The sequence below is a fragment of the Cynocephalus volans genome, chromosome 3, assembly GCF_027409185.1.
Source record: "Cynocephalus volans isolate mCynVol1 chromosome 3, mCynVol1.pri, whole genome shotgun sequence".
NCBI classification, from domain to species: Eukaryota; Metazoa; Chordata; class Mammalia; order Dermoptera; family Cynocephalidae; genus Cynocephalus; species Cynocephalus volans.
The window spans coordinates 26,582,177-26,610,115 of NC_084462.1; the positions used below are offsets into that span (position 1 = coordinate 26,582,177).

The following is a 27,939-nucleotide window of genomic DNA, read 5'->3' on the forward strand; positions in this document are numbered from 1 at the left end:
GGGGCTGGGACCCCCAGTGAGGCCCACGCTGCCAGCCCATACAGCCCCAGCTGGGGCGACAGCAACCTGTCGTGTGTATGGGGGGTGGGGAAGAATGCTGCTGGGACCAGGTTCTGAACCCACCCATGCTGTGCAGTCTTCAGGACAAGGGGCTGGTTTGGAGGCTGCTTCAAGGAAAGAACAGCTGGTAAGACCTGTTGGGCTCTATAGCCTGTGCAGGATGGAAGAGTGGGACCCAGGAATGTGGTGGGGACAGCAGCCAAGGAGAAAGGAGCTCCTGGCCCCAGATGTGGAGGGAAGCAAATAAGTGGGGTTGGGGATGCACAGAGGCTCTGCTGGCGCCCTGTCCTTGGCCACACGCACCACCAGCAGCCTCTGGAGTCCCCCTGGGCCCACTCTCCCTGGACCCCCATCACAAGACCCCAGAGCCTTGGCAGTCGCAGCAGGTTTACTGTCAGCAGCAGAGCACCACAGTGCCCCACCCAAGGGACACAGGCAGAGGCCGTGAGGGGAGCAGGTGGGGTGGTAGCCAGGAGTGAGGGTGGAAGCCTGCTCTCCTGGGGCCCAGGAGGCCGGCTCACCTGGGCATGGACCTCCCTAGGGGTGGTTTCTGGCTGGATCTGTCCTCAGCAGGACAGTCCCTGGAGAGTCAGGGCTAGAGGCAGGGACAGCTGCAGGAGCTGCAGGGCACAGCCAGGCCTCACAGAGGAGCGGTAGCCACCTAAGTCCCCTAAAGACTTCAGGTTGGCCACAATGGGCCAAAGCCTTGTCAGCTACGGACATCTGGAACCCCATGCTGCTGGATACCCCCACTCCCTCCACCCAGGAGAGACCTAGGCTCTGCACCCAAGGGAGGGGGCTGGAGTGAAGGCCCAGAGTGCACTGAGGGTCTCCAAGCACCTGGCAGGGAGCTCAGCATGGGAGTGTGCGTCAGGCCTCACGTCTGCAGCTCCAGTAGGCAGTTGGGCTCTGAGGGCGGGAGGCTGGCCGAGCTGGAGCTATGGGCCTCGCGGAGGTCCTGCAGCACCTGAAGCAGCTGGGCCAGTGAGTCCTTGGCAGCTGGAGGCAGATGTGGCCATGAGGGCAGCAGGCAGGGCCTCGAAGGCCAGAAGGCCCCAGGGAGTAGGCCTGAGGACCCCCCACCCATCCATCTCTGAAGGGGGCTCAGGCCACCGAGGGAGTCCCAAGTGGGAGGGACCTACCTTCACCAGGGTCCACAGGCACAGTGCCTGCTTCTGTGCCCCCACTGAGTTCCTGGTGCTTCTCCCTGTGGGGGAGGACAGAGTGAGGGCCAGCGGCTACAACCCACCCTGCCAGGGCTCCTGGTGCCTTTGCTGGGAAGGCTTGGTGGCCCAGTGGGCCTCCTGAGCTGGAGGTGGCTCTGGGGACTGGCTCTCCCAATCTATGAGGAAAAGACATGGCCCAAATCTTGGCCCCTGGTCACCTTCCACTTTCGCCCTTCCAGCCACCGCCTCTGCTCCTCCTTACCCATCACTGTGTGTCAACCAGAAGGCCCTTTGCAAACCATGCTCCAACCATGTCACTCCTATTTTGCAGTGCTCATGGGAAAATAGTCAATTGGGGCCTGAAAGTCCCCTAGTATTAACTGGCCATGAAATGAAATTCCTTCTTATGGGATAGGAAACAGTGACCTTCTAAGCATAGTTCCTAGTGGGGTCCACCAAAGATCCCGGCCCTTTCAGGTACCATTCTGTGTGTTTACACAGAGGGAGGATGAGCAGGCAGGTGGATCTCATGCTTGAAGTTCCTTATTTAGGAATTCTCCTAGCTCAGCCCTTTGTCTCCCTGGTCTGTTTTGGGAGAGACGTGTCCATATGCTAAGACCTTGCGGGCTCCTCCTCCTGGGATGCCTCCTAGCAGGTCAGCCCGGCTTCCTTTCCTGTTTCTCTTCACATTGCCCCTTCCTGGAACACCCTTCCCTGCCTTGCCCTGTGTGAGACCCTGTCAAACCTCACAGACCAGCTCAGATGTCATTCCTCTCCACTCTCTGCCCACCCGACACATCCTGAGAGCCTGCAATATGCCAGGCCCTGTCCTCAACACTGGATTACAGCAGAGAACACCAGAGTCCTGCCCTTGTGGTGCCCACAGCATAGTCAAGAGACAGGCAGGAAACAAGTAAACAACATGAACTATGAGACCACAGGTTATCCAGCTCCAGAGGGTGATGCGTCCCATGAGGTCTGACAGTGACAGTCGTCAGGGAAGGCCTCTCTGGCAAGGTGGCATTTGAGCAAAGACTTGAATTAGAATGAGCACGTGAACACCTGGGGAAGTGCTAGCAGGAAATGACACGTGCAAAGGGCCTGGGGTGGTGAGGCCCAGAAGCAGCAAGAAGGTGGGGATGGCTGCAGGGGCTCAGCCCAGAAGGGGACGGAGGTAGGCGATGAGGCTGAGAAGCAGACCAGCCAGGGCACATGGGCTCTGCAGCCCCAACAAGGACTATGGGGTTTAAGTGTACAGGAAGCCAATACATATTGTAAGTGATATAATCAGCTTCATGTTTTAGAAGATCGCTTGAGGGCTATTTGGAAAGCAGATGCTTGGGAGGTGGGAGTGGAGGCAGGGAGACCAGCGATGGGAGATGGGAGAGGCTTGGGCCAGTGGGAACAGCCGTGGGGATTTGAGAAGGGGTTGGAGCTAGTTTATCGTGAGCACTTTTGTCAAGAGCACTTTTGGAGGGGCTGGATGTGGGGGCTGGGAGAAGTAGGAACCAGGTGACACCTAGATTTGAGGCTGGAGCATGCGGGTGGGGGAGGAGCTTAGGGGAGGAAGAGAATCAGTTGAGTGGGAACTCGGGAGCCTGTTTTCTCATGTGAAGTGTGGGTGGCTTTTAGACATCCAGGTAGAGATGGAGCTCAGGGAGGAGAGGGATGAGAGCCATCAGGACACGGATGGAATTTAAAGCCACAGGGCAGAACGAAGAGAGCCCAGGTGTGAGGAAGAGGAGGAGGAGAGGCCACCGAGAGAGGAGAAGGCGTTCAGAGCAGGAGTTGCCAACTCTGTCAATTACTGCTGATGGGCAGAGAGACGGGGACTGAGAAGCGTCCACCAGGTTTGGAGACATGGAGGCCATCTGTGACCTAGATAAAGGCAGTTTGGGCGGAGCAGTGGTGGCCAGAGTCTGACCAGATTGGGTTGGAGAGAGTGTGGGAGGAGAGGAAGCAGAGAGAGGGGCGAGAGCCTTGCTGGCAGGGAGCAGGGAACAGAGCCAGGCATGGAAGGCAATGAGGTGTCAAGGAGGGTCTCACTTTCTAAGACGGGGACAGAGTGGCCATGTGCTGAGGAACGATCCAGGAGACAGAAAGCACCCTGAAGAAGGAAGAGAGGGGGGCACAGCCTCCGCATGAAGGAAACACTGGGGTGGGGGGCTGAGGAGGAGACTTGGCGCACCCCTGGTAACATGAGAAAAGGTGGCGGCACAGAGCTGGCCACGCGAAGTGCCCACAGGTGCACAACAGCAGGCCACAGAGAGGGCGTGGGGGGCCACTAGTGGCATGTCCACCCAGCTGCCTGACAAAGGACCCACGGGGGGGCACCAGGCAGGGCTCAGGGTCACCTGCCTGCTTGAGATGTGGGGTAGAAAACGTAAAGCGGGACCAGTGGTGCACACCATTTTCTCCAGAACATGCAATTTTGGATGAGCTGCCCGGGTGCAGGCACAGGTGGGCGGAGAGCTGGATCAGCCAGGGACGAGGCTCACAGCAGAAAGGGACAGGGGCAAGGGTGTCATTTGTGTATGCCATGAAGGCTCACAGAGGGGGGTCCTGGGACCACCTAGGAGAGGGGGGACAGAGGACGGTGGCTGTAGGAGGCTGAGCAACGACCTCCCAAGGACATCCAGGTCCTACTTCCTGGTGCCTGGGAATGTCACTGATATGGCAACAGGGACTTCGCAGAAGGGATTAAGTGAAGGATCTTGAGACAGAGAGAGAATCCTGGGTTCTCCAGGTGGGCCACAAACGTAATCACAAGGGGCCTTACAAGAGGGAAGCAGGAAGGCCAGAGACGACAATGATGACATAAAGACAGAAGCTGAGATGATGCACTTCAAAGATGGAGGAAGAGACCCTGAGCCCAGGAATTTAAGTGGCTCCTAGAAGCTGAAAAAGGCAAGAGAACAGATTTTCCCCTAGAGCCACCAGGAGGAATCCATCCTGCCAACACCTTGACTTTAGCCCAGTGAGAACGATCTTGGACTTTTGAACTCCAGAACTGTAAGAGACTAAATCTGTGCTGTTTTCAGAAACTAACAGCCAGGGACCCTGGACAGGCGGCTGGGTCAGTGGATTGGAGGTGCTGGCAGGTGGGAAGGTCTGTTGGTGTTGGATCCAGAGGAAGTGAGTTGCAGCGGGAAGAGGAGTGGCTGCAGCAGTTCTGGAGGTGGGGGGTTCTCAAGGGAGCGGGTGTGGTGTCTAGGGCCACGGGCCCTGGAGCCAGGGGACTTGGGTTCAAATTTGACTCTGCAACTTTCTGGCTTAAGTAGGCATAGTAAGAGCACTGGCCTGGCTCAGTGGTTGTAGATATTAAATGAGTTTGCACATGAAGTTAAAATGGAGCTTTGCAAATGAAGAAGTGGAGGGGGTGGTGGTCAAGTTCTAGGGCGTGGCCATGGGAGTCAGGGTCAGGCTGGGTGGAACGGAGAGAGCACAGGATGGTGCACACACCCCCCAAGTGGAGCATGAAATCACTGAATAAGGGGGCAGGAGTAGGCATCGGAGGTGGGGGGTGCAGTGAGCCAAGGTCACACCATCAGAGAAGAGGTGGCCACAGAGTGGCCAGAGGCTGCTGGTGACCGCAGCTCCAAAGGAGCAGGTGCTTCTAGCAGGACAGCAAGAGCTTCGAAGGGTTTTGAGGGAAGAGATAAACCCTGGAAGAGTCAATGAGGAACAAGGAGGACCTCGCCCCCGGCTCACCCAGGGCTGAGGAGTGTGGGAGAGAAAAGAGCCCCTCCTGAGTGGGCTCAGGGGAAGCCAAGCTCTCAGGAAGCACGGGACCATCTTAAAGACTTCCGAGGCTGGGCTCCACCCCCAGATTCTGAGTTAATGGGGCTCAGAGATCCTGTTTGCTAAAAGCATCCTGTTTTTTGTAAGCTGCAGACAGGGCTGAGAACCACTGAGTTAGCGAGATGGCCAAGGAACTCAGAGAGATGGCCGGGCGCGAAGGCTGGGCAGCCCAGGGCAGGAAGCAGCCAGGGCCCTGACCCTCGGGGCCTCTGTCCCAACCTAAGCTGGCCTCATGTGGCAGAGAGCAGTCCAGGTGCCCTCCGCAGACATGGCTGTGATGGTGGGAAGGTGCTGGGCCTGATTAGAAGAGGGGGGCCAGGCGCCACAGAGCAGCCCCAAGCTCGAATCCCAGCTCCAGCCCCTGGTCTGGCACACACCCCTGGGTTGCACTGGCTCTCCCGTGTGGGATGCATGGCCCCTCACCGCAGTGTGGCCTCCACACCCAGCAGGTGCCGGTAGACAAGTTGGGCCTCAAGGTCATGGTCAAGAGGGTCATTCCACTCCTGCAGAGTCACCCGGGACCGGGTCTTATCGCAGCCCCGATCTGGGGACAGAGAAAGATCAGAGTTATGGGCAGGCACTATGGGACTACCATATCCAACTTCCTAGTGTACACATGGGGAAACCAAGGCCTGGAGAGGGAGAGGGATGGACTCAGTGGCCCCCAGTGTGGGGCTGGGCTGGGAGCACAGCCTGGTGAGTCTGGCCAGGCCCTGCCTGTGGGTCCCCATCTTTCTGGGGGCAGTGGCTCATCTTGGGTTCAGCTCCCAGACCATGCAACACATGACCACAGAGCGTGGGAGTTGTGTGGGATGCAATCTCGAGGTGGTGGGGGGAGATGGGCTGGATAACCTTCTGGAATGCTGGTTGCCCGGAAGGAAGCAGGGAGCAGCCTGGAACTATAAGGTCATGGTGAGATGGGCCTCGGAATGAGCTAGTCCTGCCACTGCTGGCTTAAGGTCCTTAGCTGAGTCATCTGCCCTCTCTAAGCTTTGGTTTCTCCCCTGGACAATGGGATAACAGGTCCTGCCTCTTGGGCCACGGTGAGCCCCACTTCATCAATAATGAGAGTATCACTGTGACGGTTACTGCCAGAGGCGGCAGATCGGGTCACAGCTAGCAATGTCCTTGTAAAGAGCTACCAAGAGCCACCAGTTCCTATCCACTGCTCAACAGAAAGTTGAGGGCTGGGCTAGAGAGGGTGGGTCAGTTTCTGCTGGCTTCTACCACACCGGGCTCTGGGGGCCAAGTCTACTTTGAAGCAGGTGGGGATAAGGGAGGGGGTCTTGGAAGTTCTAAAACTGTGATGTCCAGCAGGCTAGCCACTAGCCACATGAGGGTATTTCAGTTAATTAAAGTTACACAGAATTTTTAAAATGTAAAATTCAGTTCCTCAGCTGCACACTAGCCACATTTCAAGTACTCAGTAGCCAAATGTGGCAGTGGCTGGAATACTGGACAATGTGGATATACACCATTTCCACCGTCACCGAGAGTCCCTCTGGAAGCTCCTCTCTGCTGTCCCTCTAGTGCCCAAGGCCCAGGGTCCCCTCCCACCCCCAGCTCCAGTATCAGGCTGCCAGCATGGGAGTGTGAAGAGTTGGGGGCTCTCTTCGGCCCTCCTTAGCAGGGAATTCCTCAAGTGTGTTCCTTGGAACATGGATTTCACAAGAAGCTCACTGGGCAAGAGCAGGGCTCCCTAGGGTTCCCTGTCAAATGAGTTTGAGAAGTGCTGGCTTAACCAGCATTAGAAATGGGACTCTAGCGAGTTTTCAAGCTCCTCAGAGCCTTCAAGCATTCACTCACGTGCATCACATGTATCGTGTGGCATTTCCCACCTGGTCACAGAATGCTTTTTGCCCGGAGCACCTGGAGGGGCCGGCTCTCCTCGGGTTGGTTCCCATGGGTGCACGGGACTTCCCAGGCAGGATGGCGAGGCAGGGCTCAGCGCCCCATCTCCCAGCCATGGCCCTGCTACAGACACACACAGAGCGCAAACCCGGGCCTCTGCCCCACCTGTTCTGTCCCTCTGGTGGCAACAGCTCCACTTGTCCCCGCGGAAGACGCCGGGGTGGTAGGATCCCAGCAGGCCAGTGTTGTTGATGCTTACTTTCCGCAGTGCAGACAGCCACTGGTTCAGCTCATTCACACACTGCAGGGGACATGGGGAGAGGGTGACCCATTAGGGAGTCACCTCCTCCAAGAAGCCCTCCTGGGGGCTTCTGGACCACTCCGGATGCCACATTGCCCACTAGCCCACTCAGCAGTTTGAGTGAATTAGGAAGAGCTGCCCTTCCTCCAGAGGGACACAGCCCAGCCTGGGCACATAGCTTGGTGAGCAGAGTGTGGCTGGACTGCAGCTGCCACTGGCCCCTCGGCCATGCCCTTGGCTATTCCAGAACCTACCAATTAGAAGTGGTGGTCCAGCTATCACCACTCTTTCCCTGAGGCTTTAGACTCTGACCCAAAAGGGAACCCCTAGAGGGCAGGGCCCTGTGGGATGAGTCTGCCACCTCCCCCCCCCCGCCCCCAGCCCAGGACAGTCATTCCTGGAAAAAAGCCAAGCCCACTCCAACCTCAACCTTCCTGCTTGTTCCAGATACATATCTGGCTCACCCCCTCACAATGTCCCTGCTCAAATGCCACCTATCAGAGGCCGTCTACGAGCACCCATTACGAAGCAGCACCCCTCCCTGCTGCACCCACCTTGTCCCCTCCCTCTCTGTCTGCCTTACTTCCCTTCGAGACACTATCACCATTTGGCATTTTCGATATTTATTTATTGGCCCATCTTCTCCCCTAAGATACAAGCTCCACGAGGGCAGGGGCTCTGCTTTGTCTGCCACTGTACCACCACCTGAAATTGTGCTTGGAACCTAGCAGATGCTCAATTGTGTAAAAAATACTTTTTACATGAATGAATGGGTTAATAAATGAACAGACGAAAAGGGTATTTGAGAGCACGCACCCAGAGCCACGCATATGCTTCAACGTGTGATTATTATATGTTGTTTTTGGCAGCTGACCAGGACAGGGATCTGAACCCATGACCTCAGTGTTGTTATAAGGCTGTGCTCTAACCAAGTAAGCTGACTGGCCAGCCCTGTTACATGTTGATGCATACCCAGAAACACACAGGTGGCAGCTCGGATATTTGGAAATACAGCTTCCCACAAATGGGTGCAGCGTGCAAGCTCAGATCACAGGGACACACTGTTCACACACTGGACCACACACAGACCTACACCTGGGTGTCAATGGAAAGACACGGGACATGGCCCTCCAGGTGTTCAGATTCCAGGACAACACACGCACGCACACACGCACACATGTACACTGACTCACATCAGATCGGACACACCCTACAGTCCCTGATGTGGCTCATAGGCAGTGGGAGACTCCCTCCCTCCTCATTCCAGCCCACCCAGGCAGATTCCCACAGCAACCCCTCCTGGCAGGTGCCCCCTCGCCCCTTCTGCGAGGCTCTCACCTTGCACTGCAGGTAGGCAGTCTGGGGCCTGCCAGTGTCGTCTGTGTAGATGACCTGCATAACGTGCGAGCTGCCGAAGCTCTTCTCCTCCACCTTTTCTGCTGCCCGGATGTTGGCTAGCTTGATGAGCGCACTTTTCTGGGGAAGGCAGAGGAGGGGAGGCTCAGGGACTCAGCCTGCCTTTCCGCAGCACGAGGGGTTATCGTGGGGGACCCAGAGTGCCTATTGCTCCCAGGAGCCTGCTCTGTGAGTGACCTCAGTCAGGACAGAGCACAGACTGATAGTGACCAAGGATCCAGTAGCTGAGAGGTGGAACCTGGCCTATCAGGGGCTCCCAGCAGGCCTGGGAGGTGTGAGCTTTGGAACAGTCTGGATACCAGCATTACCTGGGCTACAAAGTCATGCCTGCTGTGGACCAGGCCCTGTGCCTCTGCACTATTAATTTTCCAACTTGCTTTTGTTTTCCCAGCCTGTAAAAGTCATATCCCATCCCCTGTCTCCTCCCTCCTCCCACCATTAACTGATGAGACACAAATAGGACAGAGAGAATAGCTGGATCTAAAATACCCACGTCCCTGAAGGGCCCCCAACCTGCTAAAGCCAAATCTACACCCCAGCCCCGGCTCTTCCTGCCTCTTGGATACTCTCTCATCAGAACTCAGCAGGGCATCATCCAAATGACTGGTCCCCATGGCCCTCAGGTAATGCCTGCACTCCCAGCCAGGCATGTAAGCCCACCACCCCCACTGGCCTCAGCGACAATCAGAGCAGGGGCAGTGCCACCTCTTGGGAGGAGTGGGGACATGCATTTGAGCTGCCTCAGAGTGGGATCTGTCAAAGGACAAAGCAGGTGGCAGGACTCTCTGCCAGAAGATTTACTGCCTGTGCTGGCGTATGCCTGCTGCAGACAAGGCAGAGAGGAGGCGGGGGGAGCGTTGCTGCACAGGGGAACATGGGACATGCCCATGGAAGGGCACAGTGCAATGCCCAGGAACACGAGGTGGCCCAGACATGCAGAAAGAAGGCTCTGTCCAGTAATCAGGCTCTTCCAAGGCTGCAGAAAACACAGAAGGGACCTGAGGGCCGGGCAGCTGCCCAGAGCTAATGAAGCTGGAAAGTGGGAGGCCTGGGCTGAAGGGTCACCCCAGTGAGGACCAGAGGAGATCTGCTGCAGACCAGGTGGGCTGAGAAGAGTGCTGAGAGCAGGGACAGGAGGGGAAGATTTCCAGCACAGGATGAGGACTGCAGGGGAGCAGCAGGTGGGAGAGAAACTGTGCTGACATCAAGACATCAGATGACATCAGAACCCCAAAACCAGGCACAGAAGGGCCAAAGTCGGGCAGATATAGCTGCCATTCCCAGGGTGGGGAGGGGCAGTGGGCAAATTGTGCCAACTGAGCCCTGAGGAATCTGGGGCCAGGTGATGAGAGATGACAGGTCTCATCAGGCAGCTGGAAGGGGAGGCTGTGATCACAGGGGGTGGTCATGGGGTCTCCCCCGCTGAGCATATTGCCTTTGCAGCTAAGTCACAAAATCAGGAGCATGTGGGGGTTCCCACAGACAGGGCCTATCGGTGGACAGTGTCCTCCTCGTCTGGGGGAGCCTCAGGAACAGGCCCCAAGCTCTGCCCTTGAGTACCGGGTTTATCAGTGACCTGGGGAAGGACCTAGGGTCATGCTCAGATTCAGAACTGGAAAAGATCTCAGACAGCTGGAGCCAAAGGCTGATTTAAACAAGATCAAGTTTAAGAGGAATAAATATGAAGCTCTGCTCAAGTTTATTTTTTTCTTTTCTGAAGAGAAAAATAAAAATTACTTGAGATTCTGAAAACTGAGTAAAAATCTATTGAGAGATGTACTAACAAAGGGAAAAAAGATGAACGAAAGCAGTATTAACAGAGGTACAGTGACCAGAATCAGGAAGGTGACTATCCGCTCTTCAGTGTTCAGATAACATGCATGGTGCTGTGCTCAGTTCTGAATGCCACAGTCTATGAGGAAACTTGGTAAATTAAAACTTGCTAAGAAGATGGAGAAAAAGACTTGCCATCCGTTCCCAGTAGAATGGCTAAAGAGCTCAGGGGGGTTGGGGTTCTAGGAGAGCACACTTAAGTTTATGGTCCCTGCTGTGTTAGGGCAGAGGAGCAGAGCAAAGATCAGAAAAGAGAGCCACAAGGAAGCGGGTGTCAGCTCAAGGTAAAAAACATCCTAACAGAACTTCAAAGACAGAAGCGGCTACCTTTATGAGCAGTGAGTTCCCCATCAGCAGCAGCATGCGAACAGTCTTTTGGGGATCCTGGAGAGGTGATGCATGACCCAGACAGAGTTGGACAAGATGATCTTTGAGATCCCTCCTGGTGCTAAGATTCAGTGATTCTATATCCTGACTCTTCCAGGAAGAAGATTCTGTGTTCCTGCCTCTTCCCTGGTTGCCCCAGCCTTGCTCCTCACTCTAGCAGTCTTCACTAGCCAGGCCTCTGTTCGGGTCCTGGTTCCCTCCCGCCATTTGCTACCACGCAATCTTGGGGTTCCCAACTGGCAGGCAGTGGCATCACGGGGAGAGCCAGGCTGCAGAATCAGGTAGACATGAGCACACATCTCAGCTCCACCACAACGTGCTGTGTGACTTTGGACATGTCCCTCTGCACTTTGGAGCCTCAGTTTCTGTGAAATGGGAATAACACCAGCAATGCGGTGAGGTTGGAGAGCAAGACGACAGGCGCCTGACCCACGGCAGGCACTCTCCAGAATGGCCATGACGGGGACTGTGAACACTTATCCCACTGCAGAGCTCCTCAAGACAAGGGTGGGCATCCCCTGATGGGGCAGAGGCCAACCAAGGCTAGAAGGCCTGCTCAGGGTGGAAATCACAATGGTGACCCCAAACTGTCTCAGACTGACAGGCCACCTGACTGGCTGTTACAGGTTGACAAGGGACAAAAACGGGGACTAGAACTAAATGCCTAAGTGGCAAAATCTTTCAGTCCTGACGGGTAAGATGCATAAAAATAATCTAAGAGATCTTTGGGGGGGAAGAGGCTGGGCCACTCATCTGGTAGAACCCGTGGCTGGCTCCCTGAGAACAGGGGTGTGATAAGCTCTTTCACTTATCCCCAGCCCACTCTCAACTGCTCGGGGCAGGGTTGGGCTCCCCTAGAAGACCATCCCATAGCCTGAATGGGGGGTGGGGATCAGGTCAGCCCAGCGAAGGGTCAGCAGGTCCTTCAAAGAAGCACATCCTCAGGTCTTCTTGGGAGAAGAGAGCTTGTGGGAGACCAGTCCTGGGGATGTAGTGCCTTTTTCTTTTTTTTTTCCCTTGGCAGTTGGCCAGTATAAGAATCATACCCTGGACCTTGGTGTTATCAGCACCACGCTCTAACCCACTGAGCTACATGGCCAGCCAGACATAGTGTCTCTTATAATACCATTGACCTAAATGGTACTATGTCTCAGGCCCTGGGTTAGGACACTTTGAAAGGTTACAAGCTGCTAAGAAGGAACCATCATTCTAACTCACAGGCTGAGAACCCAAGAGGTACAGACACTTCTACGTACACACAGCTGAGTCAGGGCTGGAAACCAGCACTCAATGCCTGTTCTGGCTCTTCTCAGGACTCTCACCCCCTCTCTGCTTCCCTGGTCCCCTGGAAGCACCCGTCAGCCCCACCCCATGCACCTGACCAAGAAGCCAGGACTGAACACTGCAGCCAGTGTGTCCCAGGCGCCCTCAGCAGAGGCTTCATTCTCCCTTCCTCCTTCATCAAGGTCTCCAGTGACCTTGTAGCCAACGAGCACTGCAGACACCAAAAGCCTGCTCCTAGCCTGGCTTTCTTCTCTGCTCTGTGGACCCTGGGGTGGGCTTCAAGGAAGGGGACGGGTGCCTCCAGGGAGCCCCTCTTGCTGGCCTCCCTCCTAACCCACCTTGGAGCTGGGTGTCTTGGCAAAGCTGAGAGCCTCGGTGGTGAGGGAGAAGTAGAGTTTCTTGAAGGAGGAGGACATGAGGGGGCCCTTGCCCTTGGTCCTGTGGATGAAGAGCGGCCCCTCCTTCACGGGCGGCGCCTGCAAGCTCAGCGTCTGCTGCAGCTCCAGCTCTGCAGGGCCAGGGAGGGCGGGGTGAAGAGAGCCAGTGAGTGGAGGCGGGGCTGTGGGCGGGGCAAACGCGGACAGGCGGCTGTGGGCGGGGTCGCACACACCCTCCTTCTCCTCGATGTCCACGAGCTTGGTGATGAAGTCCTTCAGCTGTGCCACACCCTGGTGCACGGTGGGCTGCAGCGGCTCCATCCAGGTCTCCTTGGCCCTGGAAGCCGGCGTGTCCATGTTGCCCACGTTCTGGACCGCCTGGGGGTGACAGCAGGAAGGATCAGGCTCTGCTGGGTCAGGGACCTGGCCAGTGCACCCCGAACCCCTGCCAGTCTGTTATTCCATCTGTAGAGATGCCCACCCCAGCTCTAGGGGCGATCATGGATGGATGGATCATTGCGTTTGCAGCCTTTTGTGACCTGATAGTTGAGACCATTTGGGCCCAACCTATTGACCTTCCTCAGCAGTCATAACTGCTGCACTGGGTACCCCAACACCAGCCTGGTATCGGGCAGATAGGTACAGCCTGGAAGTAAATAGACCTGGATTGGAAGGCTCCATTCACCACTGACAGGCTGTACAGCCTTGTCACTCCGTTCCTTTGCAGGCCTGTTCCCTTATCTACAGGATGGGGCTCAGCTGAGATGACCACGACAAAGCGTTGCAAACTGTGAAGTGCAGTGCCCACATGAGCATATCAGTGGGCTTGCTGCAAGGCCCTGCAGGAGCCAGTCAGGGACAGACTGCAGTCCAGGCAAGGGCCCCTGTGCAACACCCAGCCGGGCATCCCGTCCCTGCCCACAGGCCCGCACCTTGGCCAGCAGAAGAAGGGTGCGGCTAGTACGGGCGTCTGCGTGCCGCTCCCTCAGGTGGAAGAGCTTGGGCGACATGATGGCAGGAGAGAAGAAGCGCAGGCACAGGAAGCTGGTGACGGCGATGAATGGCACGTTCTGGAGAAGTGCAAGAGAGCGAGGCTAGGTTCCCCCAGGCCTGTGTGCCTGCCAACCTCTCCCCATCGCACCACTCCTCTATCCAGCCTGGGCTTCGAACTCCCGCCCTCCCCTTCCCTCCGCCCGGGCCCCGCCCGCAGAGGGCGCACCTCGTGCTGGGCACTGGGGAAGCGCTCGCGCACGCGCTGGAAGAGCTGGCGGAAAGTGGAGCGCACCACGGCGGGGCATGCGCGCACCGAGCGGCAGAGCTCGCCCAGCAGCGCCCCCAGGTGGCCGCGCAGCGTCTGCGCGCTCTGCTCCAGCACCTCGGCCTCGGTCTGTGGGCGGTGCAGCCCCGAGCACCTGCGTGGGCACGGGCGGAGCGGCAGAGACGGTCGCGGTCACGGACTCCCAGAGGCACAAGTGCCAAGACACGGACTTAGACACAACATACAGGTGGGCAGGGCAACAACAGACCCGGGAAGAAAGAACCATAAACACATATTTGCAGACAGGGCCTAACACCTCCGCCCCCTCACTGCTGCATCCCCAGGGGTTTCCCCAGGCCTCACCCTACATCCTTAACTTCCACTTTGCTGGGGTCCAGCTCCACATACTTCTTCTCTTCAAACACTCTGTCAATGATGGGGCCCAGGACACCGTGCAGATACCGCATCCCAGCCACCTGGGGGCCACCGCGAGCCGCATTGGTCCTGTGTCCCACCTCCAGCTGCCTAACATATCCCAGCCGCTGGCCTCCCCACCCACCCCCGCACCATCTGCCTCCTGTATCAGCCCAGGTGCACAAGGAGGGCCGTTCAACAAATTGCTTCTCCATGAATGAATTAAATTCTTAGCCTTAAAGGGCCCTGGATGCAGAGACAGGACACTTTAAAGTCCCTGCTCTTGGCCTTTCTAGACCTCAGTATTGTCATCTACAAAATGAGAACAATATGCCATGCAAACAAATTCACCTTCAGAAAAGACTCCATGGACTTTGAGGCCAGAGAGTTGCTCCGGAACAGGGTGTTGGCCTCACCTACAAGCAGAGGTTCCAGCAGGTAGGGGGTTTGGACAAGGCTTTGGGGGAGGAAAACAGAGGACCTTGGGGCTGGGGGCTCTAAGCTGGCCCCTCAGTAAAGGGCCTTCTCGCCACCTCCCAACCCACTGCCCCACCTCTGCCCTTTCCCACACCTCCCTTCTATCTGACCTGTCAGCCTCCTACAGGAGGACTCCCTCCTCCACCATGCCCTAGGACTGGCTCCCTCCCAGGCCTCACTGGTGCGACCCAGCTCCAGCTGGAAGAGCAGGTCCAGAAAGTCCTTGGCCAGCCCCTGCCCCAGGAAGAGCTTGAGCAGGTTGGTGGCCACATCCTGGCGACACTCAGCGCTGGTTGTCTCCTCGATGAGTGGGATCAGCTGCCCTGGGCCCTGAAGGAGGTAGCAGGGAGAGGCAGGGCTTGGAGATACACTAATCATCCACTATGGGGACCTGGAGCATGATGGGGCAAAGGGATGCTTTCCCAAGGGATGGCCGGGGGCAGGGCCCTGGGAACTGGCCAGCTCCAAGCCATCCTGAGAACTCAGTCTTCTGCTCTGCAGAATGGGTTTAGAAGGACAGGGAGGACAGGTCTACTGTCACTGGACCCTCCCACCTTCCCCCAGGGCTCCTGACCTGGTTGCCCAGCTTCACTTCCTGGCACAGCAGCTGCACCAGGGGCTGGTAGCAGGCGGAGGGCAGCACCGTCTCATCCCGCAGCCGCACCTCCAGGTGCAAAGAGCCCAGGTTGCCCCTGGAACGGGCAGACTGTGACCTCTCCACCAGGGACCCAGGTCACCCCAGGCTGTGCCCCCTCCCATTGCCTCAGGTCTCCCCTGTAGGGCCAGCCTCCCAGCCTCTGCTCCTGCCCTCCGCTGTGCTGGTTGGGCTCCCTGCATGGCCCCGCCTCCTGTGCTGTGCCTGTGCTATCCTCTGCTTGGAAAGCCTTTCCTGCCTCACTACTCATGGAAACACCAAGCCTTTGAGGCCTGGCTCCCTGCAACCTCCCAGCTCCTGTGGACCCCAAGTTTGACCCATGTAGGCCTGCTGGGCTCCCTGAACTCAAGTCCATAAACTGCCAGATAATAGCACCTTCATGAGTACACTTGACACCGGGAGCAAATCCCAACCCTCATAACAACCTGCCAGGGAAACTGAGGCTCAAGCAGATTAAGCCACTTACCACATTAGGCCTGACTTCCAAGCTGCCTTGCCCTGATTGCTCCCAGTGAGGGTGCTGACCAAGGCTTGACATTCACTAAGGCCCTACCACCCTCCACACAGCATGGCAGCTCTGGAGGTGCTGCTACTCCACGCAAGCCTGACTCCGAGGAGAAGCTGTCCAGACGGCCCTTGGCTGGTTCTACAGAAATGCCTTGGTGCCGGACATGCACCGGCCACCTGCCCTGGCAAGGGTGGTGATGAGGGTCTAGAGCCTTCTGCTGGGAGGCAAAGCTGAACCGTCCAAGGGGGTGGGAACCCACAAGTAAGTCAAAGCTTCCTAGACAGGGATGCTAGATTTAGCAAACAAAAACACAAGATACCCAGTTAAACTGAAATATTTTTAGTATAAGTATGTTTCCAATATTGCATGGTTATTCTTATACTGAAAAAATATTTGTCATTTATCTGAGATCCCGTTTTCACTGGGTGTCCTTTCACCTGGCAACGCTGTTCCTGGAGAATCTCAGGGAAGGAGTCAGAGCTCAAGGACACTAACTCAGGATTTGAACGCTGGTCTGAGGTCTGCAGGGAAACTCCCAAAGGGAAAGGGTCTGAGGGCCTGTTCTAGAAACTGCCGGAAGGCAAAAAGCAGGAGACCTGTAGCGCCTCCAAGCTCAGAGGGCAGGGCTGGGTGCAGGACCATGGGGAAGAGGAGGTGGGGTCCAGCCTGGGTGAGGAGGATCCTAGCGTGGTGGGCAAGGGCTGAAGGGAACCTGGGGCTGCCAAGCCCGAGGCACTCACTCATCCCTCTGATGGCTCCTGGACTGATCGGGCTGCAGCCGGAACCAGCCTTCCTCCTGCTGGACTGCTCCCAGTCTCTGGACATTGAACACTACCTGGTGGCAGGACAGACAGAGGCATCATGCTGGGGCTGAGACACTCAGGTCTCTTCCTTACCAAGTACCATTCTCTCAGGGGGAGGGGTACCTTCCAAGGGTGGGATGTCTGGGATGGAGACCAGGTGCTGAAGGCAGCACGTGCAGCCTGTGTGTGTGTATGGGTGGGGGGTGGGGTGGGGTACTCACCTTGCCCAGGAAGTCATTTCGGCTGACAAGGTCCCAGTCCCAGGCCTCCACGCACAATTCCTCTGTGGCCCCCTCCCCCAGCTCAAACTCAAAAGTCTCATTCCAGCGTGGGTAGCATGATTTCTTCACAATCTGTCCAGAAAGGAGCAGGAGGGGGTGAGACTGACTCCCTGGGGCTCCCCTGGCCCAGCTAAGGACAGAGCTACCCCGATCACCTCCCCTGGGCTCCCTGCAAACTCCTCTCCTCAGAGGCTCTGCAGTAACCCAGGCAAAAACTTCCTGTCCAAGCCCCCACCCATTTTTCAGGTGGGGAAATTGAGGCCTGGAGTGGGGAAGGGACTTGTCCAAAGCCACACCACAAGATGGTAGCAACTGCTGATCTCAGCACCCACCCCCAGGACTGAGCCTGCCACCCTGCCTGTTTCCTGGAGGTGAGGAAAGCAGGGTGGAACTGTTGGACTTTTTGGATTAACCCCCTCCAGCTGTCCCGATCCCCTCCCAACTCTACTCCCACCCCCAACATGGCCAAGAGTAAAAGGGGTTGGGGCCAGAAGGGCTGGGACCCGTTACGTCCCCTCAGAAAGGCTGCCCCACTTCTCCAGGCCTCCTCCGTAAGACTGCGGTCCCAGCCTGACCTGTCACCGCCTCCTCACCGAGGTCTCCTGTGTCCGGCCCTTGTAGCGCACTCGGACAAAGGGGTCAGATGCGCCATTCCGGTCCTTCGGGGCTAGGTCCCTGATGGGGTGGGGGGTACAGTGGATCATCCACTTGTCACCCGAGGCTGCCCCCCAACCTGTCACCACTGTGAGGTAATCACACTAGGCTGGAAAGGCCTGGACTCACCCTGCCCCTGGCAAGCTGGCTGGCTGCAGACAGTGCCTCTCCCTTTCCTGTGCCTCTGTTCCCGCAGTGATCACCCCATGGTCCCCATGTGGCCAAGAACCCCCCAAGGTGGAAGCCACAGCTCCTTCTGATTGGGCAGCAGGGGACCAGCTGCTACACCTCACTCCAGGGACCAGGGGAGACAAGGGCGGTGGGGGACCAGCCCAGGCCACGGCCCCTGCCCTCTGTTCCCAGGGCAGCCCAGAGCTGGGATAGCCTCTCTGGGCCTCGGTTTCCTCATCAGTAAAAGGGAGAAGATAGCCTACCCCACTGAGGCTAAGAGAGATAAGGGGGTTCTAGAATGCCTGCCCAATAATGTCTCCATACCTGGGGAGGGAGACATGTAGCCCTGATCAGTTGACCTTCCCTCTCTCCATAGATGGATCTTTCCAAAGCCCAAACTTGGTCACAGCACCCTGGTGTAGAAGCCTTTGTGGAAGAACAAAGCCCACCCTTCTCCTGGCTACTGTATGTACTACTTTCTGCCCTTTTCTTTTTCCGTATTTTAAGTCTTATACCTCTCGTGCCTGCCTTTCTTTCCCCTCAAAACTGTCTAACAACTTCAAGGTCTGGCCTGGAGAATCTGCCCAGAAAGATAAGGAGGAAGTTTTCTTTCTCTGCAGCAAACAGGGCTTCTGATGCTGTCTCAGGATTCCATTGCAGAGTCTCATTGCTAAGGACAATGGGGACAAGGGTCCCCCACTCCAAAGAAAGGCCTGGACATATATCTTTCCTACCACTGGGGCTGGCTAAGAGGAGACCAGACTGGCCCGGCCACTGTGCCCCCAACAGCCTCAAGAGGAGAGGGCTGGCTGAGACAGGAGATTCTTGGAGGAAGGGGACAGCCAGGGAGAAATGCTTCGGTGTCTCCCATCTCTGTGGGAGGGAGTGGGCCCCCAGGAGAAGCAGCCCCTTAGTCCCAGAGCTTGGCAGCATTGCGTGTGCCCACATGTGCACACCCACGCCCCAGACAGCCTGGTGCCAGGCAGGGCTGAGGGCAAGGATGCGGGTGAGCAGGGGATGGATTGTGGGTAACAATGAGTGAGTGCAGGGGCGTGAATGCGGCTCTACCCAAGTCCAGCCCTTTTCTATCCAGCCTGGCTGGGCCTCTTCCACATCCCAGCCCCAGGGCAGATAATGAAGCTGGGGAAGCCACAGAATGCACGACTTGCCCGTCATCCACCCACACCCCTCATTTGCAGGAATGAAATCTTCCTCCTGCACAGGCTAATCACCCCAGGGTGGGGGGCTCACTTGCTCCATAGGTGCTGGCTGGCTGGGGGCCACCCGCCCACCCAGAGGCAGGGTGGGTCTTTAGGGAGGTGGGTTTGGAGCCAGAAAGGAAGGCGCTTCTCGTGGAATGGGTATGACTCACACCCAGGCCCAGACGGGAGCAGAGCCTGCAGCTAAAAATACCCTGGGGCCAGGCGGTAGTCCTGTCACAGGTGACTCAGGCCCATGGAGCCATCCAAGCCAGTGTCCCTCCTAGGGACAACCTCCACCCCTCCCATCTAGAGGTTTCCAGCAGATCTTCAGCCCCCACCCCACTGAGAACCTACACATGCATACGTACATCAGGTCAAGTTCATATTGGGGTTAAACCCAGGGGAAGCCCAGCCTTACCACTGGTGCATCGGGGCTGCAGGATCACAGTTCAGGGTCCCCCACATCCCCAATCCCCGCTGCTCTATGATGCCTGAAGTTCCACAATTAGAACATCATCCCTTCCTTTAAGGGACATATGCCCCTGAAGGGAGGTTACCTCCTGCAGGGAGGACACATCCTCGAGTCAGGAAAACCTCCCTGCTTTTGAGAGCAGGCTTGGATGGGAGGAGGCCCTGGGACAGGAGGTAGAGGTCAGGGAAGAGGAGGCTCTGCCCAGCGGGTTTCTCTAGTTCCATGGGCCCCACTGCCCACTCCCAGTACCCCATCTCACCTGGCCTCCAGCACAGAGCAGCGCAGCCGGCGGGCCCGGGTCCCTGGCACCACCTCCAGCCGCAGGTGGATCTCGCCCTGCACCTCCTCATCTGGGTTGACCTCTGTCAGGTGGGCCCACCCGCTGAAACCTATGGGGCTGCAGCTCAGCCAGAGGCCTGGCTCTTTCCCTCCACACCCTCCACCCTGAGCCCCACCTGGCACCACATGGCCCCTCTGTAATCCCCTCAGAATCTTCTCAAGCACCCATGAGGCAGGAGCTGTCACCCCCAGTGGTAGGTGGGAAACTGAGGCTCAGAAGCTGAACAGCAGCAGCTGGAACAGCTGGGATTAGAATCTAAGTCAGTGATGTCAAGGCCTGTGCCCTCACTACTGTGCCATGCTCTATTCCTAACTCGTCACGGGACTGCCCTCTCTGTCCTCAGTTTCCCCATCTTAAAACAGGAAGAGAGTGGCTCTCCCCTAAGGCTGCTGGGAGGAGGATCTGAGGCCCAGATGGGGAAGCTACAAGAGACCCCGAGGGGCTGGCTGGGGCTGCAGGCAGGAGAGGCCTCTGGCCTGGCAGGGACTGAGAGGCTGCATGAGTCAGCAGAGCCTGCACCCTCTCCCCTCCTCCCCTCTCCATGCCTGCCCCAGTCTCACAGACAGGAGCAGGTGTGTGTCGGGGAGGTGGCAAGAGGGTCACAGAGGCTCAGGTGGCAGAGTCTGGAGCATCTAGAGCTCCTGGTCTGAATCCTCAGAGAAGCCCAGGGAAGGCAAGAACTGCCCAGGGTCACGCAGTGAGGCTGGGACAGGGCTGACACCTCCAAACAATGTCTTCATCCCAGGAATAATCCAGAGTGCTCCCCAGCCTGAACTGGCTCCAGGCCAACCCTTCAAACTTAGGACATAGTGGCATTGGGAAGAGGGATCCCTACACCTCAGCAGTGGAGTTTAGGAAGGTGGCCCCTCCCTCTGCGGGTAGAGACCTCAGATCCCACCATCAGCAGCCCCTCTTTGCCTTAGGGAAGATGAATGGGCCCAGGGCACAGAGGCAGGGGGTGCAGGCTTCTGGGGAGGGGAGAAATGGCTTTCCCTGAGCAGGAGACCTGAAGGAGCCTAGAGGGAAGGTCTCTGAGTGGGAGGGAGGCCAGAGGAGGGGAAGCAGGTGCCAGCCATGGACTCCTTCTCAGGGACCTTACCCTTGGGGTGAGAGGCTAGAGTGTCCCTTGTAAGGCAGACCTTCCCGATGACATCGTCCCGGCTGGAGGGTGGAGATGGGAGTCAGAGCTGGGCAGGGCTACAGCATCTACTTGCTGGGAACCCAGCACCCCCTCCCACCACATTCAGGGTCCCTCATGCAGAGCAGGAAGGTTGACACTCCAGTCACTTGCAGCACAGCCCAGTGAGGCTAGATCCCTTCTGTAGCCTTGGATTCTGGGCACTCATGGGCATGTGATGTGTTTCAGCACAGGGACCAACATGGGTGCCCACACATGCCCAGTTCATGCTTTCTGGGTGCCCATCTCATAGCTCACATCTCCACGCACACATAGCCCACCTGGGCCTACATCCCCGCACATACCCACATGTGCTGTGGCGAGGGCACCGTGAATCCCGCATGCTCAGGGCCCGCCCCTCCCTCTGGGCCACAAAGAGATGCCCAGGAGCCAGCAGTCCGGCAGTGCCATGGGCGGGGAGCAGGACAGGTGGCCACGCCTGGGCCCAGCTGAAGAGGGGGCACCCACCTGAGGGCGTCCTCGTCCATGACGTAGAAGGCCACGGCGTGGAAGGTGGGTGGCATGCGCACCTGATATTCCTCACCCCAGAAGGGGCACAGGGTCTTCCACACAGTGGCCGTCCTGCAGGAGAGGACCCTCAACATGTGCCAGGCCACCCCTGGGCTGAGGCAAGGTGGGCTGCATGGCTGGAGCCCACCTTCCTCACATCTCCCCCCACACCCCGTGACAACACGCTCTGCCGTTGGATGTCACCACCAACTTCACTCCCTGCCCATCCTCTCTGCCCTGGATGGTGCACAGGGCTGCATCCACCAGGCCATTTTACATGTGGGGAAACAGACCCCAGCTGGCAGTAGCTGGCCTCAGTTCACACAGAAGAACAGCTAGGACCACAGCCTCGCCTCCCAGCTTCACCCAGCTCTGGCCAAACCCCCAAGGATCAGAGCCTTCAACTCATGGGACTCAGTAGAGCATGTGAGTGGGGGAAGTGGAAGCCCCCAAGGACCCGGATGAAGGCTCAGGGGATCACCCTTACCATGACCACTACTTAGACAGGTCATCTGCACTCTGTGACCTTGGTTTCTCTGTCCGTACTGAAACAATCAGAGCCACCATGCCCACTGCCCTGGGGATCCATGCTCTGGAGAGACTTTGGGGCCCTGCCTGCAGGTGGGGAAGAACCAGGAGTCTGGCAGCCTTGGCCAGTGGTCATCAATGGGCACTCGGTGGGCAGAATAGCAGAGTGGCTTTGGCCATGAACTTAGAGGCAGGGGCCTGGGTGAGGAAGGGGACAGGACAGCAAAGACCCTACCCAGAGACCATGGAGAACATGAAAGAAGGGACATCCAGGGGAAGGGGACCTTCTTGGTGCAGGCTGGGGATGCCCAGCCTGGAGAGGAGCAGTCATCGTGGGGGACAATCACTGTGGGACTGTCAGGGAGAGGGGCCCAAGTTCGAGCAGGGACCAGGGAGGGGAGAAGGAGCAGACTGTGGGGTCGGCCAGGTTTGCGTTCCAGTCTGGCTTTGCCACTTACTGGGTATGTGACCTTCAGCAAGTTACTTAATCTCTCTGAGCCTCAGTTTCCTCATCTGTACATGGGTTTGGTGATATAGCATCTAGCTCATTGTAAGAATTAAATGGGCTGGAAAAGGCTTAGTTTGGGACCTGGCAGAGACAAAGCTCTATAAATGATCGCTATTGTACTAATCGTCATCATCATCATCATCCTCCATCTCTCCTGGGTTGTAAAGATGAACGCAGGTAGGCGAGAGGCCCCTGACCATGTCCCTGGATGCACAATAAGGTCAGTAATTAGCAAGACCAGTTACAGGTAGGTTTTTCTCATCTCCTAGTGGGCGAGTCACAGCACGGTGGGGGCCCCAGGGGCTTAGGTGTTCTGAGCCCTCCCTACAAAATTCACATCTTTTGGGAGGAGAGGGGGGCTCCGTGAGGGGGCTCAGCCCTCCCTCAGTCCTGGGGGTGGGCAGTACCTGATGATGGGTTCATTGTCCACCTTCACGATGCAGTAGGGGTCGCTGCTGCCAGTGCTGCAGGACAGACAGGTGAGGGGCTGGTGGGAAGGCCAGCTGAGGGGTCTCTGGAGCAGCTTCCCGCCCCCTGCCAGGGGCCCTCAGTGACCCCAGGAAAGAGAGTGAAGGCTGAGGCACCATGTCCTGGGCCAAAACATGTGCTCCACCCTCAGCCTGGGGGCCTGGTGAGAAGAAGGCAGGGACCCCCACCAAGGCTCTCCTTCCATGTGCAGAGTGGGGGCAGGGGCACTGCTCACGGCTCCTCCTCCCTGCCCTCTCCCATCCCACCCCTGCCTCGCCCCAAAACAGCATCCAAGCAATAGCCCCAGGCAAGCAGCCAGCACCCTGGCCCTCAACACCTAAGTCTAGCCCCTTACTCTCCCCTCTGAGCCTTTGCTCCTGCTGTCCCTCCTGCCCAGACTGTCCTCAACCCCCTCCTCTAAGGAACCTCTCTGCCCCTGAGACAGGGAGTAAGGTCTCCAGGGGACCTCACTGCCGCCTGCCCCTATGCATGTTTCCCTCTGTCCCAGTACTCAGTACTCATAGTGATGCACTGTCATCACCTGCCCCCCTGACTTGACTACAAGCTACCTGAGGATGGGTGCCACTCTGTGTCCCCAGGACAGGGCGTGGCACAAGACAGGGGTCCTCCTGTAACTGTGTACTGAAGGAGTGGATGAACGAATGGATGAATGAACGAACGAACACAGGCCACAGTCTGCTCTCAGGCGCTCCCAACCATCTGGGGAGGACTGGCAGAGGCAAATCCGAACCACTCAGTTCCACCTGTCTCAGCTTGGTGGGGGGGTTCCTGGGGTTGAAAGGGGATTCCAGCCAGGCCCAGGGCTGGTACTGGGCAAAAAAGCAGGGGAGAATGAGGTCTGTTCCTGGAATTGCCCCTCCGGCCAGGCATCCACAGAAAGGAAGTTTGTTTACATGTTGGAGACTGGGGAATTCCAAGCTCTGCTTCCCTTTTCAAAAGGGCTCTTCCGGCGAGGAAGCCACGTGCGGTGAACATCTCCGAAAGCTCTCCTGACACAGACAGGAAATGTCTGCCAAGACTCAGTTTTCCCACCTGTAAAGTGGGGATTGTAATCCCAGCTCACAGGGTAGCCGTGCTGGGTCCCTGGGATGATATGAGAGGGCCAGCCCCTTGCAAGGGCTCAGTACATGTTAGCTCTGCCTGAGACTCTGCTCTTCTGCCTGCACCCTCCCCCCGCCATCGTTCAATAGCCTTCTCCTCCAGGGAGCGCCTGTGAACACCCAGCTTGCATCCCACCAACCCAAGCCAGGGGACTCCAGGCTTCTTAGCAATCAGGCCCCTGTGCACCCAGGTGCTGGACTGGGCCACAGGACCCAGGAGCCGCACGTGTATCTGTACAAGGAGCTCAGAAGATGCAGGGAGAGGTCAGTGCTGGCTGAACATCAGGGGACCTCTTGGGGCTGTCCCCCACCGCAGAGCCCCCTCTGCCCTGCTGCTGCCTCCTGGCCTCAGGGCCCCTCAGGGCAGGGAACCTGCTGTTCACCCCAGTGAGCCCAGCACTGCCCGCTGCTCAGCTCTAAGTCAATGAATGAATCTATGAATGAGGATGAGGTTTGGGGCTCCCGTCATGGGCAGGATGACTGGAGTGGACAAAAGCCTGGAGGCAGAACCAAAACCCAAGTGCACAAGGACAGCGACGGGCTGGGTGGCTGCATCAAAGAGGTGGGGAGGAGACAGTGTCAAGAGTGGGCCAAAGCCAAGTTTAAGGACTTGGGCCCAACAATGATCCCTGTTGAGCTGTTGTGACCTGTGTCCTGCCCAGTGACCTCCCCCCAAGGGAGGACCATGGCCGGTCCCCTCTCCCACTTGTTCCCCAAGCCAGTCACCATTCACCCAGTCTGGCCATTTGTGGGGCCTCTATATTTAGGGCCTTGGCAGCTTCTAGGCTGTGGGAGGGGGAGGATCAGGAAAACCCCAGAATAGTCCTGGGCCTCTCCCCAGGGCCACTAGGCATGGGAGCCAGTGGGTTACTGGTCACCGTGATCTCTGCTCCTTTCCTAACTGACCCAGGTACCAAGGGATGGAAGACAGTGGAAGGAGCATGGCAGGGGCGGGCAGGCCCTGAAAGCTGGTGGTGGGAGTGCAGCTGTGCTGTGTGCCCTTCAGAGAAGTAAAAACCCAGGCATGGAAGTGGCAGGGAGGCAGGTGGCAGCTGTGTGAGGACGGCTCCCTCCTCAGACCTGTCTCAGTCATGGTGGACCACTATGAGAGGTGGTGAACTCCCCGTGCTAAGAAGTGTGGGAGCCCTGGCTGGAGAGGATGCTGCTTGGGACCCAGGCCTGGAGCTTGTGAGGCACAGTGAGATGGGCTCGCCACCACCCCTGCCAGTGGTACTCAGTGGGGGCCTCCTGCGATCTCCAAACCCTGCTGTCCATCCCTGTGTGTTTTGCATGGGATTTGGGAGGCTCAGTCCCCCTGAGCCCCACAGCAAGCCTGCAACCTTGGTTGGGCTAGCATTCCTGGCCTGTCAGCAGCAGAGTAGGTTTGAATCCTGACTTCTCTATCTATCTGCTGTGTGATCTTAGCAAATTACTTCCATGTCCTGAGCCTCAGTTTCCCCATCTGCAAACTGAGAATATCTACCTTTAGAGCCAATAAGAGGATTAAGTGGGAAGGTCCTCAACACCTCTACTACGGACCGGGTCCCTCAGGGCACCAGGAACATCAAGTCATAGTCCCTGCCCTCATAGTCAGGCGGGACAAGCAGCCCCTGCAGGAGCAACTGCTACATCAAGGGCTTCTTCCAGCTGACCTGGGCTAGAACAGGAGCTGAGAACTTACCCGAGGGCATCAGGGAAAGCCCTAGGGAGGAGTCGAGAGGGGTCCTGAAGGATGAACAGGGGTTTTCTGGAGAACTCTGAAGGGGAATGCTCGAACGCAGAGGGCCCCTGATGTGCAAGGCAGGGCTGTGAAGGACAGTGCCCAAGTGTGAGGGGCTGAGCTTATAGGATGGGTTGAGAGCTGGGTTCAAGAGATGGCTGACAGGTCAGAGCTGTTACGCTAACCACCAAGGGGAAGGCAGAGGAGAGGTAGGGAGCGGTGGGGAGGAGAGGTGAGTAGGGCAGGCTGGGTGAGGGGCGGGGCAGGGTGAGGAAGGAGATCCCAGAAGCACACCAACAGCACTTGGTAGCCCTCCCCTGGGGATGGAGGCACGGCTGGCCAGGGAACTGGGCACCTGGGCCCCCAGGTGGGCACAACCCAAGAGCTTCACGGCCCTGGGCTGGTGAGAGCCAGCTGCTGCGGATATGCGGAGAGAGGCGACAGACGGAGGGGACTGCTCCTCCCAGCCGCCACCAACCAGAGGCCAAGATGACCTAGTTACCAGTGCAGGGGTGCTTAGAGGCCAGGTCCGGGGGCTGAGACCCCTCTCAGAGCTCATCTGCCTTCCCACCCCAGAGACCTCATTCCCAGCTCCCGCCCCATCCCCACCTTCCATGCACAGAAACCCACCTTGAAATGGCCCACTCCCCTCCCTCACCCATTGCCATGGCAACTGCTGAGCTCTGCCTTGTCAGGCCCAGGGGGCCTCGAACTGGAACTGCTTATGATGCTAAGCATGCCTGCTCGTAGGGGACACGGGGCGCGTGAGAAAGATGCCCTCTCCTGGCCCCCCATCGCTCCTGCCCTTCATCCCCCTTCCCCCATTTCCCCCCATCCTCCACTTCTCTGCTTCTGGGAGGCCGCTAAGGAGCAACAGGGGCGGGGAGGCTCCCGCCCAGCAGACTTTGAACCCTATGCCTCCTCCAGGCTCCCCTTCCCACCCCCGCCCCCAAGCTTTGTGCTTTCCACTTGTCCCTCTAGAAGGATTTGACCCCTAGTTTACAGAAGGGGAACCGGCTTTGGAGCAGGGAGCTGCCTAAGGCTACATATGAGGAAGCTGGTGACAGAGCCAAGATGGGGGGCCAGGGGTCAGGCAGCTCAGCCCTGGGACCTAGTGAGAAGTGTGGGACAAGGGGCTCCTGAAACCTTAGGAGCCCTAGACCTAAGCCTTGCTCTACCGCTTGGAGCCAGCATTTTGCGTCTCAGAGCCCCGGTTTCCTCATCTGTAGAGATGAAATGATGAGAACTGCCTTGCTGAGTAGCTGTGAGGATTAAAGGGAAGGCTCGACCAAAGCCGAGGGCATGAGCAACAGTTACCACCCGGCCCCCGGTCCCCATCTAACATCGGTCTGGGCGTCCTGACTTCACGCCAGTCCCTCCCCGCCCAAGCACACAGCAGGGAGCCCCGGGACAGACCCTGGGCCCCAGCTCTTGTTTCAGGTGCACACTCCGCAGTACTAAGGGCTCCGAAACTACCAAGGAAGACCCCTCCTTTCTAGGGGCGCACCGACCCCTGCAGCCACAGCCTGGGCAGTTCTCTGAGACCTCTTCCCTGCGATGTCTCCCCGGTCCAGCTCCTGCCTTACCAAAGCCCCTTCCCCTCACGAGCCGCGGTTTGCTCCCTCTCCGATCACTAAGCCTCCTTACAGACCCCCGTCCCCTCCCCCGTCCCCGGCCCTCACTGACACTCTCCCCCTGTTGTCACCCCTTGTCCGGTGCTCGCAACAAATCTCACTGTCCTCGTTTTCCCTGCCAGTCCCCCACCGCGGCGACACTCCCACACCCTCGCCGCTGCTCTACAGTGCGCGGGCCGTGCAGACCGAGAAAGGTCAGGCGTAAGGGGGGAAGCGCCCCTTCCCGGTAAGTTGGGGCTCCCACCACCGACCACGCTCACATGTCCTTGGCGGGCAGGTTCTTCCCCTCCACGATGCGGATGGACAGCGAGCTGCGCTTGGCCATCGCGGATCCACCACGCAGGGTCCTGGCCCGGGGGAGCCGGACGCCGGGGTCCCAGGCGGCGGGCGACGGGCGCTGCACTGGGCGCCGCTGAGGGCGGGTCGCGCCGAGCCGGGCGGGCGCGCGCGGGGGCGGGGGAATCGCTTCCACTTCATTCACCCCCACCCCCGCCCCCGCCCCACGTGCGGGGGGACACTGCGCCCTAGCAGGCCAATCAGCGGCCGGGGTTCCCCGGGGTGG

At 58.0% G+C, this 27,939-nt stretch overlaps 1 protein-coding gene across 2 annotated transcripts; it reads right to left on the bottom strand.

The window, feature by feature from the left end:
* Nucleotides 1-430: 430 nt before the first annotated feature.
* RASA4B (RAS p21 protein activator 4B) lies at nt 431-27,834 on the bottom strand. Of its 2 annotated transcripts, none has more exons than XM_063089161.1 (21): nt 27,638-27,834; nt 22,842-22,898; nt 21,357-21,470; nt 20,811-20,872; nt 19,631-19,760; nt 17,466-17,547; nt 16,813-16,944; nt 16,529-16,623; nt 15,200-15,317; nt 14,805-14,955; nt 14,500-14,564; nt 14,098-14,210; nt 13,696-13,888; nt 13,409-13,546; nt 12,710-12,854; nt 12,438-12,607; nt 8,518-8,655; nt 7,044-7,179; nt 5,451-5,571; nt 1,203-1,267; nt 431-1,059 (listed from the first exon to the last, which is right to left on the bottom strand). In XM_063089161.1, exons 1-21 carry the CDS (start codon nt 27,700-27,702, stop codon nt 938-940), a joined length of 2,412 nt encoding a protein of 803 aa, XP_062945231.1. In that variant the 5' UTR covers nt 27,703-27,834; the 3' UTR covers nt 431-937. The 2 variants fall into 2 exon arrangements, with proteins under 2 accessions (XP_062945231.1, XP_062945232.1); XM_063089162.1 differs by having other exon boundaries at nt 27,629-27,688.
* Between the last annotated feature and the right edge of the window lie 105 nt (nt 27,835-27,939).